At 36.0% G+C, this 16,327-nt stretch overlaps 2 protein-coding genes across 3 annotated transcripts; both read right to left on the bottom strand.

Annotated features, from left to right (window-relative positions):
• Positions 1 to 211: 211 nt before the first annotated feature.
• Positions 212 to 4,535, bottom strand: LOC103336296 (anamorsin homolog). The gene is made up of 9 exons (XM_089054646.1): positions 3,216 to 4,535; positions 2,542 to 2,701; positions 2,224 to 2,353; positions 1,822 to 1,988; positions 1,648 to 1,748; positions 927 to 1,084; positions 654 to 787; positions 493 to 567; positions 212 to 406 (listed from the first exon to the last, which is right to left on the bottom strand). The coding sequence occupies exons 2-9, from the start codon at positions 2,542 to 2,544 to the stop codon at positions 368 to 370; spliced, it is 807 nt and encodes a 268-aa protein (XP_088910772.1). The 5' UTR covers positions 2,545 to 2,701; positions 3,216 to 4,535; the 3' UTR covers positions 212 to 367.
• Positions 4,536 to 6,388: 1,853 nt separating this feature from the next.
• Positions 6,389 to 9,417, bottom strand: RP1 (ribosomal protein 1). Of its 2 annotated transcripts, none has more exons than XM_008239293.3 (6): positions 9,336 to 9,417; positions 8,803 to 8,897; positions 8,463 to 8,573; positions 7,861 to 8,165; positions 7,039 to 7,448; positions 6,389 to 6,862 (listed from the first exon to the last, which is right to left on the bottom strand). In XM_008239293.3, exons 2-6 carry the CDS (start codon positions 8,885 to 8,887, stop codon positions 6,604 to 6,606), a joined length of 1,170 nt encoding a protein of 389 aa, XP_008237515.1. In that variant the 5' UTR covers positions 8,888 to 8,897; positions 9,336 to 9,417; the 3' UTR covers positions 6,389 to 6,603. The 2 variants fall into 2 exon arrangements, with proteins under 2 accessions (XP_008237515.1, XP_088910294.1); XM_089054168.1 differs by having other exon boundaries at positions 9,293 to 9,385.
• Between the last annotated feature and the right edge of the window lie 6,910 nt (positions 9,418 to 16,327).

Raw genomic sequence — 16,327 nt, forward strand, 5'->3', positions numbered from 1 at the left:
TTGTGAGGATTGGGACATAACAAAAGCAATTGGCACTGGCAGCAATACTACATCACAATCAGTGTACTGTAAAGGAAGAAAAAAGAACAAATCCTGGCAGGCTCCAAGTTAGTGACACCCGAGAGCGATTTGTGGCTTTAATTTTAAGGTAAACCAAGACCGCCTGCCCCGTATAGGTCTCGAGATGAGTAGCCAAGACAAATATAACGGATGCAAATCCAAGAAACAAATTTTCATCATTAATAACAATGGACCATACTAAGTCAAAGATACTGAACCAGATTTTATGTTTCAATTCTGAAAAACTACAACCCAAAATCTTAATTATCCAAAGCCTCATCCCCCAAAACAAGAAAGCGGTTCGAGTTTAGATGTCTGCTGCAAGGAAGTTCGCTGACAATGATACCTGGCAAAGAGAACCATTAAACATGAGGGACAGAGGGAGGGGGGAGGAGGGAGGAGGGAGGGATTGATTTTGAATCCAACAAATACCTTCTCGCCTGGTTTGAATGGAGGAAGACCTTTAAAAGGACATGTAGAGCATCTAAAATCATCACCTAGTCCGCACTGCATATTGCAACTTTCAGACCAAAATAAACAAAACAGAAGAAACAAAAATTCTTTAAAAGCTGAGAAGCAACTCTAGGACATACACTGTCACATTGAGACTGGAAATTGTTGAAATCTACTGTCGAGCCTAACTTCTCCACTTTCTGCTCTTCTTCAGCCCTCCCACAAGTGCAATTTTTACAAACTTTCCTTGTGCTTCCAACTTCACAATCACCAGCTGCACAAGCACATTGCTTAGTACATGATTACAAAACTCACAAAAGTTGCAGTTGACCTCAAAAGAATCTCACAAAGTCAAACTTAATAGGAAATTCACAAAATAAAAAAAAAAACTAATTAGAACCACGATGCCTCACGTAGAAGCGGCTGGGGATTCTTTAAATCCTCTTCTGTTAACAGACTATCCTCATCAATCAGATCTGAATCATCATTGATCTGAACTTTTGGTAAACTTTTGGTGGTCTTTTTTAAGGCGAAGGATGAACCAATCTTCCAGGAAGGCTTTTTTTGCCTTGACCTACAGAAAGAGAAGAGAACAAAATCACATCCATCCAAAAGTCCATCCAAAGTGTGTATCCAGTGATAAAGTTATCATGAACCCATAGATTCTATTCTTTTATGTAGACAAAGAAAAGTTTATTAAAAATGCTAGAGTAACTAGCAAAATCAGATAAGCCATTGGACATGTTCATCGAATCCGTTATCAACCAACAATGAGAGAACAATTTTAGATGGTAAGTTCATGTGTTACATAAAAAATGTAAGTGCACCAGTACAAATGACTTGGAGGCAATTTAAAATAAGAAGATGGATGAGGTGGATAAAAGGGATTGTGAATGGCATGCCTGCAAGAGATTTAATAGAGAAAATAACCCTAGATGGGATTGAAGTACATAAGAAACCTCACATGTAGGATCCCAATTAGAACCTGATAAGGTTCCATGCAGCCAACCCCAAACAGTTAGTATTCAGGCTGAGATGAGTTGAATTGAGATTCATGTTACGAATTTAACATGCTAAGAGGAGAGAAGGGAAATTACAACATGATGCCAATGGATACTAGTAACACTGAAACTTACCCCAAAGGACAACTCAGATGGTAAATTTGATTTAATTTGAAGAGCTTGTGCTTCTAGAAAACCAGACAACAGTAACTTACGCTCAATAACAGAGGCAGTCTGCAAGAAAACCCAAAGTAAGATTTCTCACTTCAAACTGAATCCATAATGTGACAATGCGAACATGAATTACCTTATCACTTTCCCCTGTGGAAGAATCAGAAGTCTTGTAAATTAGGACTGTTCCACCAGGCTTCAAGACTCTTGAGATTTCCCCTAACAACTGCTCATTAAGAAATTCAATCGATCTACAAAGAGTAAAAACAATGTCCACAGAGGAAGGCCCCAAGGGAAGCTGACCTATCATTAGTCAAAACAAAATCAGATGAACACTATTATATGGCCAAGAGACTTGCAATAAAAATAAAGCACAACCATTAAATGGCTATAAGTTAAATGGTCATTCAAATGGATACATATTATCCCAAGCATTTTATAACAAATATTAAACAAATTTGCAGGTTACATCGTTTAGAGGGGAACAATAAAAGACACGCTACTACTTTCAAGCACAAAACAGGAATAAGAAACTTACTTGAAGAGGACACTTCAGTGATAATTTGAGGTTCGCACTTTTCGGTAGCTCCACTCCCAAGCTCCCTCAATACATCAAAAACAAGACTTACAGGGAGAACCGCATCATCTGTGAATGCCACCACAGATGCCTGCAGAAACCAAGTCAATAAGTTTTAGTGGGCCACTTCTAACTAAACCAACAAATCAACTACAATGATAATCAATTTCTTGAAACTTGAAATTCAAGTGACAAAATCAATCCCTATCAGGAGAACGAAAAGGAAAGAGAAAATTGAAACTTGAAAGGGGAAAGAGAGAAAATTGAAGTTGGACTCACCATGACGTCGAAGGTGAAACAGATTTTTCAAGCCCCTAAATACCAAAACGAAGAGTATTGATTCTTCCTCTACAGGAAAGGCTACAATGTCTTGTGCTTTTAGCCGACTCTCTCTCTTGTGTTCTGCAATTGATAATTTGCAAAGTCTTGTCTCATGAGGCTGCGTAGGAAGAATAAGAAAGCTATTTAAATTAGTTGTTTTATGGAATCATACTCAAAAGTGCATGGGGTATAACAGGCAGCTTTAACAAACAATCAGGTGAAACATAAATTTTGTTCTTGCCTAGGTAGCAGTACTCGACTAAGGGTCTTGGCGTGCAAGTTGCAACTGGTTTATTTCATAACAAAGCTAGGCCTTGGAAAAATAGAAATACATCATCATGTGAAAAGGGAAGAGACAATATCACAAAAGTTTTGCAACCCCCATTAAAGTGTAAAGATGCCAACTATTCAGAGATGTGGATGTAAATCCTCTGTCTTTATTAGAAAAGGGTTATTTTCCTATATGGTCATATAGAATGGTGATAAGAACACAACTGGAAATAGAAAATGACAGGAAAATAAGTGAAAATGAGTGCCTCTTCAAGGATGATTCATGAGAAGTCTAGATTGCCTATAGAAAAACTCTAAAAAAATTGGCGAAAAATGAACAAGCTATTAATAGTGCAGCATACCACAATTGCATTTGGCCTTTGATTTAAAGGACTCGTCCCGCTTGATGCACGATGGATGGTATGCCTTAGGACAGCCCCTAACGAGTAACAATCGACAAAGAAGCATTGAATTAAGCAATGCAAATGAGCACCAAGAACACATTCGCAAAATGAATTATCCATTGAATTTCCAATAAGGACATGAAATAACCAATAAATAAACAGCACAGGACGTGATTCGTTTTTGGTAGAGGTAGAGAGAGTTGAGACAGATTATCATACAAAGAAAAAGAAACTACAGAGTCATCATTGAAGCTTTTCTATAGTTTGCAATCCAGGAGCCTCTCTGAGCCTAATACAAGTGTGCAACTCCGAGTTATGTTACAATATAGTGGAGAAAAAACTAAAACTACCAACATCAGCATGCAGTGGTAGGCTGCCATATAACACATACATGTCAAAGTGAAATGTTATTTCAGAGGTCATATCATCATCGTTAGAGCACTGGGATATTGGGGTTGGACTTCATGCATTTCGCTAAGCTGGAAATAAGATTTCCCTGTTGAACAGATAGGGAAAATTATTGCAACTGGCCTTTTCAGGTTTCACCTATCATTTTGCAATGGGTATCATATGTGAAAAAATCCATGGAATTAACATATATACTTCTTGTTCTTGTTTGATAAAACCGATTTTTACTATTTTAACTTGCGTTTTAAACATGGTTCTCCACTAATCTTGAAGTGAGAACATGTAAATTTTTCACTAGTGAGGAATCTAAATTTCAAAGCATTAGATGAATCTGAATTGAACAGTGAATCACAAATTTCACTATAGTCATTTTATCAGCTTGAAAAAGGAGTAGATGGCTTGTTTGGTAGCTTTGCCACCAGGATAGATAAGTACTGGTAAACCAGAACAATACCCAATCGGAAAAGTGACCCCAAATGCACAAAACAGACGAACCCCATTTGAGATTCAAGTTATCAGAGTCCAAATTCCCAAGAAAGAAATGCTAGTTAACAATCAATTGGTGCTGGGTAAGCACTAGGTCAATTGATAGTTCACTGTCCAGGTCAAAAACACAACTTTCAAAAAGGTCTTGCCTCTTTGTCGACAGCGAAGAAAAAGCTTCGGAGACGAACAAAGATTTGACTACAATCGAAGATTTGACTTGTTGAAGACTACCGAAGATTTGGTTCGCTGTTGAAGGCGGGAGAAGACGAAGAACTCGGGAGCTCGCGTGTTTGGGCTCGGTTCCGTGTGTTTAAATTTGGGCTGCTGTTAGTTAAGCCCACTTAGGGAGCTTCTAATCCTGCTAGTTCAGTTGCTAAATAAGCCTTTGTTTGGTTCAAGACACGATTGGTGCTAACAAACGAGTCATCCTATAATGAGGGCCTTATGCTTTAGACGAGATCTTATCTTTTAACCGTTTAATCAAATTAACCAATTTGATTCCACCATTAAAAGATAAGGTGCCTAAACCGCATCATCTGTAAATCCCACCACAGATGCCCTGCAGAAACTAAGTCAATAAGATTTAGTGGGCTACTTTCTCACTAAACCAACAAATCAACTACAATGATGACAAGAACCACAAAAAGAAAAAACAATAATGAGTATTAAACTTCAGGTATGCATACAAATGAGAGACAAAAAGATCGAGTAAGTAGAGCACATGGCTCTCACTCAGAACATGTGGTCATTTATATTGCGGGGATTGTTTGGACAAATGGTAGCACTTCTTCTTCACCTCTCAAATGGAGTGCCCTGTTTGTCATAGTAAGGTGTTCGATTTGTCCATCGTTCCAATTAGGCCGACGCTGGTATGTGACAGAGACCTCAATTCGGGCTTCAATGTGCCACCACCAACACCAAAGAGGGAGGGGGGGCTTTGCTTTTGAAGAACATTCAATTAAATATGTGTTTGGAGCTATTGATGATGCTGCAGGCAGCTTATTTAGTCCGTGTGTATTTGTTGATTTGTTATTAATAATAGAAGAAATTTATAACTATGTTGTTCCATTTTCCACTCCCCCACTGTTGATTGAATCCTGGATTTGGATTTGAAACCCATATTTTCGGATAATCGTAAGGTTTATTAGGCCGCCAATTGTGGTACACTAGATAACATGATTGTGAAATTGATGAATACACTAAGAAGAATTGCTGGGTTTCTTGAGTTTATGAATACTGAGAAACGCCTAAACACAAATTAGTGATTGATTTTAAATTAGGACTGACGAAAACACATGGAGAAAATGGTAAATTGGATAATAAGATAAAATTACTTTAAGAGTGCTGTTAAATGAACCCTAAAATTAACTAAGTACACCCTACTACCAAACTAATTGAATTACTAATTTATCATAATATAAAATGACCAAAAGGGATATATTGAATTGTGAATCAAATATAATTTTAATAAGCACATCATATTCACCATATTCAACCCTAATTAAATGTAGAGAAGTTTTCATACAACAAACACTAAAGGAGGCGCAACTGCATATTTGCAAGTAGTATGACTGGAATAAAAGAGAATGAAAAATTCCAAAAGAATGACCACAACATTGAGCAAGTCTCCGGTCTGAAACACGTTGTGGATGAAGCCAAGCAACATCAAAATGTGAAGTAACTGGTCCTAAATTTGTAACTTTCTCGGACTTGCGGCGAGTGCCATGGAACTACCAGCTGTTCTTTTATAATGGTTTTACATAGAATTTGTTTATCTACTTTAGACACAACAAGATATTGCTGGGATTTAAAAATCCATAATTTTGTGTCCTTAAAAATGGTAGGTCATAGTAGAGATCCCTTGAAGAAATATTTGTTACGATATTCAGAATTATAACATGAACGTGAGTGCTTATTGAACGTGAAAAATTAATTACAGATGTGTGATGTCGAGGAGTTATACAGAGTATTAGGATAGTGTTGAAAAAGTGTATTAAAGTGTATTAGGGATATTTTTAGTAGTTAAATATGATATATTTAGTTAATTTTATATTTTAATTAAAATATTTGAGTATACTTAGATGATAAGATATACTCAGTTAGTTTGAGGGTTCGTTTAGCACCACTCTTACTTTAATTAAGTTTTCAGTCAAGCTTTTCTTTTCTCCTCATGAATTCTCATCCTTCAAAAATTTAACCATGAATGGAGAAAATTAAAAACAGTTTCTGAAAAAATATTAAAAGTAATCCTGGAGAAATAACCATTTAAATATCCAACAAGTACCTCCAACAAAACAAAATTGAATTCATATCGTTTAACATCCTCAGCACTTCAAACCAAAATGCATAACAATAAAAAACGGAACTATCCCAACAGAAGTCACTGGCATAGAAACTAAAAAGTTGACTAATAATTTGATAGCTGAAAACTCTTGGGCAGTTTCTCTCATACTTATGCCTTGAGGCGACCATAGTACTTCTGTTTCTCCTGTGTTGTCTGGAAGCGACCGTGCCCGAATTTTGAAGAGGTATCGATGAACTTGAGTTTAATATCCTCAAGAGCAAGACGAGAGGTCTGTTTGAGCAGGGACTGGCGAAGAGTAACAACCCTCTTCTTGGGTCCAACGCAGCATCCCTTAATCAGAATGTAATCATCCTTCACCACACCATAGTGAGGGAAGCCACCAATGGGAGTAATGTCTTTCTCCGTCCTGAAACATCATCCACATCAGAATCTTTCAACAACAAAAAAACATAATCAAAAGCAGGCGTCCTATAAAACCAAATCCATGAACCCAACAAAATTTTTCAGAGGAATCCTTGCTAGCATTCCAAAATGCAATACTAGACACTACTAAAATTACCCAAGTTAATAGAGTATACTAACCTGTCAAACTCAGTGACAGCAGTGTGTGACTCCTGCCCAGCCTTCCCAAGCTTATAAATCTTCTTGTTCATCTCAGTACGGTGGTGGTATCCATTCTGACCAGCCCTGGCAACTGTAAATGAGACTCTAGCAGGATGCCAGGCACCAATACAAGCCACCTTCCTCAGACCCCTGTGAGTCTTACGGGGAAGACGAGTTACACCCCAACGAGTAACAACGCCTTCGTAACCTTTACCCTTTGTGACACCAATGATGTCAATCATCTCATCTTTCTGGAAAACAGCATCAATAGGGATCTGCTTCTCAAAGAAGCTTTTTGCAAATTCAACTTTCTGAGCAATAGTCCCTCCATTCACCTGGATCTCCATAAGATGTGCCTTCTTTTGTTTCAGTCCCTTCATCTTCCTGATCTGTATGTGTAGAATACAAGCATACATGTAAGGAAACCAGAGAAGCATGACATAACAATCAAGATAAACAAGTTAAATAAAACAGCTTAGTTAACGAACATGTGCAACATCAATCAGGATATCCATGGGACATATTATTACATATTTTAATGCATGTTACACTACAAGGAGAGCATTTTATGCATCATACCACTACTGCAATAAGTTTGCAGATAAACAATCAACTCTATCTACTTGAAAACAGAAAAACCATCATAGAATAGAAACACATATTTCAAAGACAGTTTCTACCTACAAAAAAGAGTTAAAAGTGCATAATGTTTTCGAAAGTTGGGTATAGAAAACATAAAAAACCAAACATCCAGGGCAAACATGCATATAATCAATTCAATATATAAACTGTAATCAACACCTGAGTGTGAGCCAGAACACGAATGACAGTAGCATATTTGATCAGTTTCTCAAACTGTGATTCAATGCTCTTCTTTCCCTCTTCACTTTCGTAGTTCTTGGAGTATTTTGCAAAAGCCTTCTTCTTGGACTTGCACCAGTTCTTGTAGAACCTCCTCTTCACCTCCTCACTAAGATGCTGAGCCCACACAGTGTTCAAAGAGCGAAGGCCACGTGGTGTCTTCACATAACCCACAACTCCGACAACAACCATTGGAGGAGCCTCAATAATAGTTACAGCCTCGCACGTCTCCTTCTTGTGAAGCTCTAAAGACATTAAAAGCTAAGTAAGAAAAACATAATAATATACAAATTTCTACAAGATTAAATCTTACTATACAGATTTTACATTAAATAACTAAGTAAGGAAATAATAACACACAAATTAAAGTAAATAAGTTATTTGTAGTGTGCTGTCACCACCCATTTAGTGATTGGACTGTGTGTCCATGTCAGTCAAATATAATACAAATATGCATGCAGTCTTCAGGAATTACATAATACACTGTTAACTCATCAATTAAATATGAATCTACAAGAGAATTTGATTAGAATGTAGCATACTAGATCCGGGTTTCTCAACATCTCTGACAATGTGAGTCATGCCAGCCTTGTAACCAAGAAAAGCAGTCAACTTGCAGGGTTTGGATGGGTCATCCTTGGGGAAAGCCTTCACTGCATATCGATAACATTGACAACAGTTAGAATACCACATAAAAAGTAAGAAAATACAAAAACCCTGGCTGATGGAATTGAATGTAAAAATGCTGATTTAAAATAAATTTTAGTAGAAAGGCAACTGTTTTACGAATCTTCTTCATAACATATAAACCATTACCATGCGGATAATAAATATTTTATGAATCTCTCCATTTAAGACCAAAAACCAAATCAGTTTATATACCTTTGCCTCTGTGTCGAGCAGCTCGCTTCCTTGGAAGAAACCCAAGGGATCCATGCCTGGGGTGCTCAAACTTTCTGTGAGACATTTTCCTCCTCCTTCATTCAAAAATCAAAAACAAAAATAAGTCCACATAAAATCCAAGATTTAACATTTCATCTTAAAGGAGACAAAATGATCTATACATATATGCTTCAACCGAACTCACTATCTAGCAAAACTATAACATTTTTTTCCGAAGAAATCATAACAACAAACAAGCTCCACATATTCAAATCAATTCGGAAACAAGAAGTTTAAACAAAATGAAAACATATTCTACCAAAATTCACCAACGAAACGAGATATAAACAGATAAGCGGAAAAATACTAGAATATGAGCAAAAGAAACCAACAGTGTTTTCTCTTTTCAAGACCAAAACAAAGTTTCATGTAAAAATCGCAGTGACAAGAAATCCCATTTTCTCAGAAGATAAACAAACCAGCACTTAACCTAGTGTGTGAGAGAGAAGGAGAGGCACAGAGAGAGGGAGAACCTGAGCTTCTAGCTGCGGCGAAATGCACCCACTCAGTATCACGAATAAACCCTAGTAGGTCTGTTGGCGTTTAAATAATAACCCCTTTCACGATAAATGCCCTCAACTTTATTTTAATTCCGTAAAAGCCCAGTATCCCCTTTCATGTATATTTGTGAGCCCAAGGCCCAAAACCAGCAAAAGCAAAACCTTTAGGTACATTTGAGGCCCCAAAACCAGCAATTTTGTGGGCCAAGGCCAGAGCAATTTTTTATTATTATACAAGTTATATTTGGGATAAAGAGGTTTTCTCACACATACTGTCAAGATATCATATGAGTTCAAATCTAAAATCATTAGGGCATGTTTACTAATTAGGAATCGGAGTAACACGGCATCAAGTGAAGCAAGAATCGGTTAAACGGTAATCGGAGTCATGCATTCTAATTAAGTTGTTTACTAATTGTTAAGAATCAGAACGAAAATAAAAATAATTTCCATTAAAACAATTTATTATTGTCATGAATCGGAATCAAAATCAATTTGATTACCAAAATGCCCTTGTACAAAATAAATTTATTTTATTCAACTAGTTACGTAATTTTTCAAATTAAATTTTTTTTAAACACATGACCAACTTTATATATAATAATAAAAAATTAATTTAATATTTGTAAAGCATAATCAAATTTTATAAGTTTAATTATTTACTTTCAAAAAAAGAAATAATCAAATTGCATGCAAATATTATATAGCAAAAACAAAAACAAGATAAGAAGAATATAGGGAGAGAGAGAGAGAGATATGTGTATATATATATATATATATAATATTATTAAAAAATAATAAAAATAAAAAACCGGGCAAACAGCAAACAAAGGCATTTTGTTAGGTTAAAAGGGTATTTGTGGGTTATTAGAAAAAATATGAGGGTAGTTTTGGCATGAAAAATCTGATCCCTTTGCCTATTTTCAAATCCAACCCTTCAGCGCCGCTCTTGGGGAGGTGGTCCGCCCCTCCTCCTCCCCTCCTCTTCCTCCTGTTTTCCCCTTCTCTCTTTTCCCTCCTCTTCCTTTCTCTCTGTTTATTTTTCCTTGTTTCCTCTTCACCCTCCGTGGTGATTTTGCCTCAACCCCCGTGGTGATTTTGCTCACCCTCTGTGGTTCCCATCCAGAATGGGTGTTTTTCCCCTGAGCTCTGTCCTCGGATCCGGGTTTCTTGCCTCCACTTCGGTTTCCTTTAGTCTTTTTCTGTTCTTCCTCAAGTTAACCCTACCCTGTGAGACCCTTTATCTCCCATCTATCCATCTCCTTTCTTCCCCAGCCACCTTCACTTTTCACCCTCCACTTCTTACATCCACACTCTCCTCATCTCTTCTATGTAGTGATGCCGTTCATACATGGCCAGCAATTTCATCTGGGCGCCAGTTCTCAGCTACCACCGCTTGCCTCTGGTTCCTCATCCACCGCTCCCGTTGTTCTTCCTCGGTGGTGTGTGGTGGTCCGTGGCTGCGATTAAAGTGCATCATGCACTTAACACTTGGATTATGGGAGCGCTTGTGGTGGCCCGCTCACCCCATCTTCCGTTGGCCTCTTTGATACCCCCGGTGCCTCGGTTACTCCTCCTTGGTGGTGGCAGATCTGTTCCTGGTGGTGTTGTCGGCATGCTATGTGTGGCTGCTCCTGTGTTCTAGATCTAGGGTTTCTTTGTTTAATATTTTATGGGTTTCTGCTGTTTATTTGCTTTTCTATCCTTGGGCCTGTTTTATTTGTTGGTATTGGGCTGCATTGGAAATGAGTTTCCTCAATTTGTAATGCTTTCCACTATTAATGAATAGTATTCCCTGACCAAAAAAAAAAAAAAAAAGAATCTAATTGTTGTGGGCTCCATGTTGTTGTTCATTCCGCCAGTATAACTTATAAGTAAACAAATGAGTCATTCGAAATGGGAATGACTCCCATTTTACTCATTCTCATTCCGGATATGTAAATATGCCCTTAATTTGTAAGTCAAGGTTTTTTTTCTTCTTGGTTAGACCTTGTTGGCAAGCCCAATGCAATCATTAAAGAGAGGACATACCTCCAACTTTACAAATTAAAACCCAAAAAACTTATTTGTAATGGAGATAACACTATCCTACGTATCATTGCGTTATTGATTGGGATAATAAAAAATGTTATCCCTATTGCATGAGAGTTTGTCTCAATTAGAACTCCCACTTAGCAGCTACTCATGCAAAATAATTGGCTGATGTGGAGGATAGGCAGATTGAACATCTAATGACAACCATAATTGGGATTTCACATGTGGATTGAAATTTTGTTTTAGTTATTTTATGTTCTCCTCCATCTGTTTATGTATTTGTTGGTGCTTTTTAGAATAGATAATTAGATGTAAGCCCAATTTCATTAGCAACTATTAGGTATAACCCAATCAGATTTCTTACACTGAAAATGATAAAATTACTCTTCAATCTAATAAAGGGTGCTTTTTTACCCAAATATTATCCACATTGTTCACAATGCTACAAATAAACGATTAACTTATTGCGTAGATCATTCTAATTCAAGACCCACATGAAATTAAATACCTCCTAAAACACAACATAGTTGATAGCTCCATCAATAAACCCACAAGATTACCTATAAAAAGTCTAAGCCAACATGCATTCATGGATGTAATTCGACTGAAATCATGGATAACACAATCGATATATATGTGAAAACCATCTATCTACTTTAATTAAATTAAATTCTTGAAAATGTTAAGTTTACCACTAAGAGCAGCTCCACCACATGACCCAAACCCTGACAGTAGGCCCCCCAAGCCTAGGTTAGGCCCTTCACGACAGCTTGAGGCTGGGCAAGCCCTGGGCTCACCAGCCCGGGCAAGCCCAATGTCGTTCTTGACTCACGTCCACCGACAGCTCCCAATGGGAAGACGCCACGTGGCGCTTCGGACACTCCAATCAGTTTTGCCCAAAAATCTGATGGCCTTGAGTTTTTTGGCTAAAAAAATACCAAAAATTTCTAGATTTTTTCCCCTATAAATAACTAAACATTTTATTCACTTTCCACACCAAATCTTCATACAACTCTTCTCCTTCCAATATTTTTTACTCTCCACTCATATTTATCTACTACTTTCCATTTGTATCAAAAAACAAATGGCCACTTCTGTCGAAACTGGAGGCGCGTGGACAACTCAGGAAGATATTGTGTTGTGTGAGTGTTGGGTGAAAGTTAGAGGGTGAAAATCTTATCTTATTTCCAGCAATGCAGGCTGGGCTCGGGCTGGGGGGGGTTTGGGTACTGTAGGCATTTCCAGCAATAAAATGGAGCCCGGGCAAGAGGTGGGGGCCAGCAGCCTGGGCTGGCCCGAGGTGGGGTTCGGCCTGCATGCTTGCCTGCGGGTTGAGATGATGTCATGATGACTTCACTTCCTTTGTTCCCAATAAAAAAAAGAAAAAAATCGAAAAAAATGTAAAAAAAATACCCAAAAAATACTGAAATTGTTTTCTATAAATAACAACCAATACTCTTCACTTTTAACACCAACAACCAATATTTTTGTAATAAAAAATACCAAAAAATTACTTATTTTTTTTTCTCTCTATACCTTATTTCCATTTTCAACATTTAAGTAAATGTCTTTGTCCTTTTACTTTTATTTATTTTTATATTACTCCATTTACTTAAGTTTACAATGTAAATAAGGAAGTACCCCCCATTTGGATTCAAATAAAAATACTAGAAAATCAAATTCCCACCAAATCAAAATATGAAAAATCGGTTTTAGTGCAAAATACGATTTATGCTAAAAATGATGACTCATTAAGTCAATATATACTTCATATTAAAATCCCATAAAATCAAGTTTTCTTATTTGATGTGTAAGGAATAAAAGCCGCCAAAAATTTTCTTGAGAAAATGATTATTTCGAAAAACCATTTTTCATACTTAGTCAATATTGCACCTCCGCTAAAAATCTTGAGAAAATGATTTTTCATACGTAGGAACCCAAAAATCTTATCCGAAAATGTTATCCAAATTAATTGTTTAAGTAAACAAAGTTGTGAAAAAAAAAAAAATGAATAGTATTTGCCATGGCAAACCTAAACTGCTGGAATCACACTTTGCTAAGGGAGGGTAGGGCAGCCACTATTCACGTGAATAGTACCGCTTAGGGCTCCTTGCCATGGCAAGGGCTAACTGGTGGAAGTGCTCTTAAATATGAGATTATAATTTTTTTTAATAAATATCCAAAAATCTTATCTGAAATAAGACACGTGGCAACCGAGAATCTCATCCGAAAATTTTATCTGAAATTTGATGAACACGTGGCAACTGAAAATCTTATCCGAAAATTTAATTCAAAAATTTTATCCAAAAATGTTATTTGAAATTTTAGGTGAGATTTTTATAATAAATAGTGACACGTGGCAACCGAAAATATTATCTGAAAAGCTATCAAAATTAATAGTTAAGTATAAAAAAATAGAAAATAAAGTAAAGTGAATAGTGTTTGCTCTTACCCTTACCTTTTGGAGTGGAACCAAAAAAGACAAGGCTGATACTTTTCACGTGAATTGTGTCAAACCTTGCCTTGCCCTTGCCTTTTGGGGTGGAGTTGCTCTAAGGTCTTATTTGCTACAGAATGTCTTCATAGATGCTGCAATAAAAATGTGTGTGTGTGTGTGAGAGAGAGAGAGAGAGGAGGATGCATGAAGAAAGAATGCATGATTAATTTATGACAAAATGAGACCACATATATTCTATTTTATATGAGCAATTTGAGTTGGTTATTCTCATATTTCTCATTCTATAGATCTCTCGCATATTAGATTTGTGAAATCCTGCTTCCCAAAGGTTCACCAAACTCTCTCTCTCTCTCTCTCTCTCTCTCTCTCACATTGTTATTTTGAGTTGTGGTTTTCCATTCTTCCCCCGATTCTAATCATTTTCTTGGTTATAAATAGCTTTCACAATATAATGAGGCGCAATTTCTGTGAATTAGAGCATCCCAACCCAGTAATGTACTAGGATGGGCGGAACTACCCTATGGGGTACAGCCCACTGTAGCTCAAGGAGCTTTTTGGGGTTAAAAAAAAACCTGTATATATTAAATCAATAATGCTACTCTTACCACATTTCCATAACATAGGATATAGCATCTTTTATTTGGACATGCCACCTCATTTAATTTAATTTTATGTTTTTTTAATTTTTTAATTAAAAACCCTAGTAAAAGAAATTGATTAGATCTTACGTTTTATTCTCCACTCCATCTCTTTCTTCTCTCTCCACCTCCTCCCTTCTTCTCCTTCCAGCCATTCTCTGTTCTCAATTTTCTTTAGTTGATTTTTATTTGATTTCTAGCAAACCATCTTTTCTTTCCTTTTTACTTTTATAACGAATGATTTTATCTAATTGTTTCTTTGAAAATTAAAGGTGTCGAAAAGGAAGAAAAATGTCTATATCATGTTAGGGTTATGGGCCATTGTTCATGGACTATCTACGATGATTGGTCTTTTCCTATTAATTGCACTGATCCTGCTGTGTTTTTTTAATTTACTCTTTTGTATATCTTTTGTGTTATTTTTTCCATTTGTTCTGGAAATTAAGGAGGAGGGATGAAGGATGAAGGGTTTAGGGTTTAGGGTTTAGAGGGACTTTCAAGAGGGAGGACGAAATTGATTAGGGGGAGACGGAGAATGATGGAGGAGGACGCAAGAATATGAGAAGTCTGACAAGTTTATAATTATAATAATTATTAAATATATTAAGCGAAATGAATGAAAAATCAGATAACTTAAAATGAAATTAAATGAGGTGGCATGTCCAAGTAAAGTGCCACATTATGTGGTATGAAAATGTAGTATACAAAATGTGGTAACAGTACGTAGCATTACTCATATTAAATATAGTTCATTAAAGTTTTCAAAAAAAAAAAGCCAAATATTTATGAATTTAGTTGCAGTTTAGCAATAAAAATAAAATAAGTACACTTTCAATTATGTTGTTGAACATATTTTATTTTGATAATATGTGTTTTTTAGTTGCATTTAATATGTATTTGTTTTATGTTTAAAAAAAAATTGTCTAATTTATGTTAAAATTTATTGAAAATTAGTTAATAGAGCTATGAACTAACATGGTAAGTGTAGCATTACTCATATAATAATAAGAGGATTTCACTCATAACCCAAAATAATTAAATAAGTATATTGCATTTTTTGTGGGAAACACGGGAAAGTGAAAATTGAAATTGGTTGTGAAGAAGATAGTTGGCCTAAGAAAGAGAAAAGCTGCCCTTTATATTATACACAAATTATTCTACTCCCAAAAGAATTGAATGTAGTATTTGACTGAAACAAAGCTGCCCATTTTTTCAAATATGGATTCCTAATTTTTCTCGTAGTTATTTTTTATAAATATTATATATTAATAAATAAAATAAAAGATATTTTTTATTCTGATTTTAAAAAAATGGTTTTTCTTTTTATGATAAAAAAAGATGATCAAAGATGTTGAAAAAAATAGTCTGATAAAAAGGTAGTTTAAAAAAATATAATTCCAGTCCAGTACCAAACAGGGTTTATGTAGAGAATGGGTTGTTATACCTCTCTCACTCGTTCCGTTGGAGTAGGAAAAGAACTGCGAAGCACAACTGCTTCCGCTGGTAATCAGAGCAATCTTCTATGCTTTTCCCTTGCTGCCCATCTTTGTATCGCCCTATATTACAAATCATATGTTTAACACTAGTCCTGTTTATGTCTAAGTTATAGAGATTGGGTTGTTAGATCTGCATGTTATTTATGACGATTAGGGTTCGATTTTGGGTGTAGAATCTGGAAAGTCATGTTTTGCATATTAGGGTTTAGGGTTTAAGGTTCTTTTTTTAATGATATGATTGTCTTTCCTGAAAATTACCTATGGGCATCATATACAGATAAGATACCCGATTAGATAATATTGTGTAACAATTTACGTTATGGGATTTACATATCCCCA

The sequence above is a fragment of the Prunus mume genome, linkage group LG6, assembly GCF_029339155.1.
Source record: "Prunus mume cultivar Tortuosa linkage group LG6, ASM2933915v1, whole genome shotgun sequence".
NCBI lineage: Eukaryota > Viridiplantae > Streptophyta > Magnoliopsida > Rosales > Rosaceae > Prunus > Prunus mume.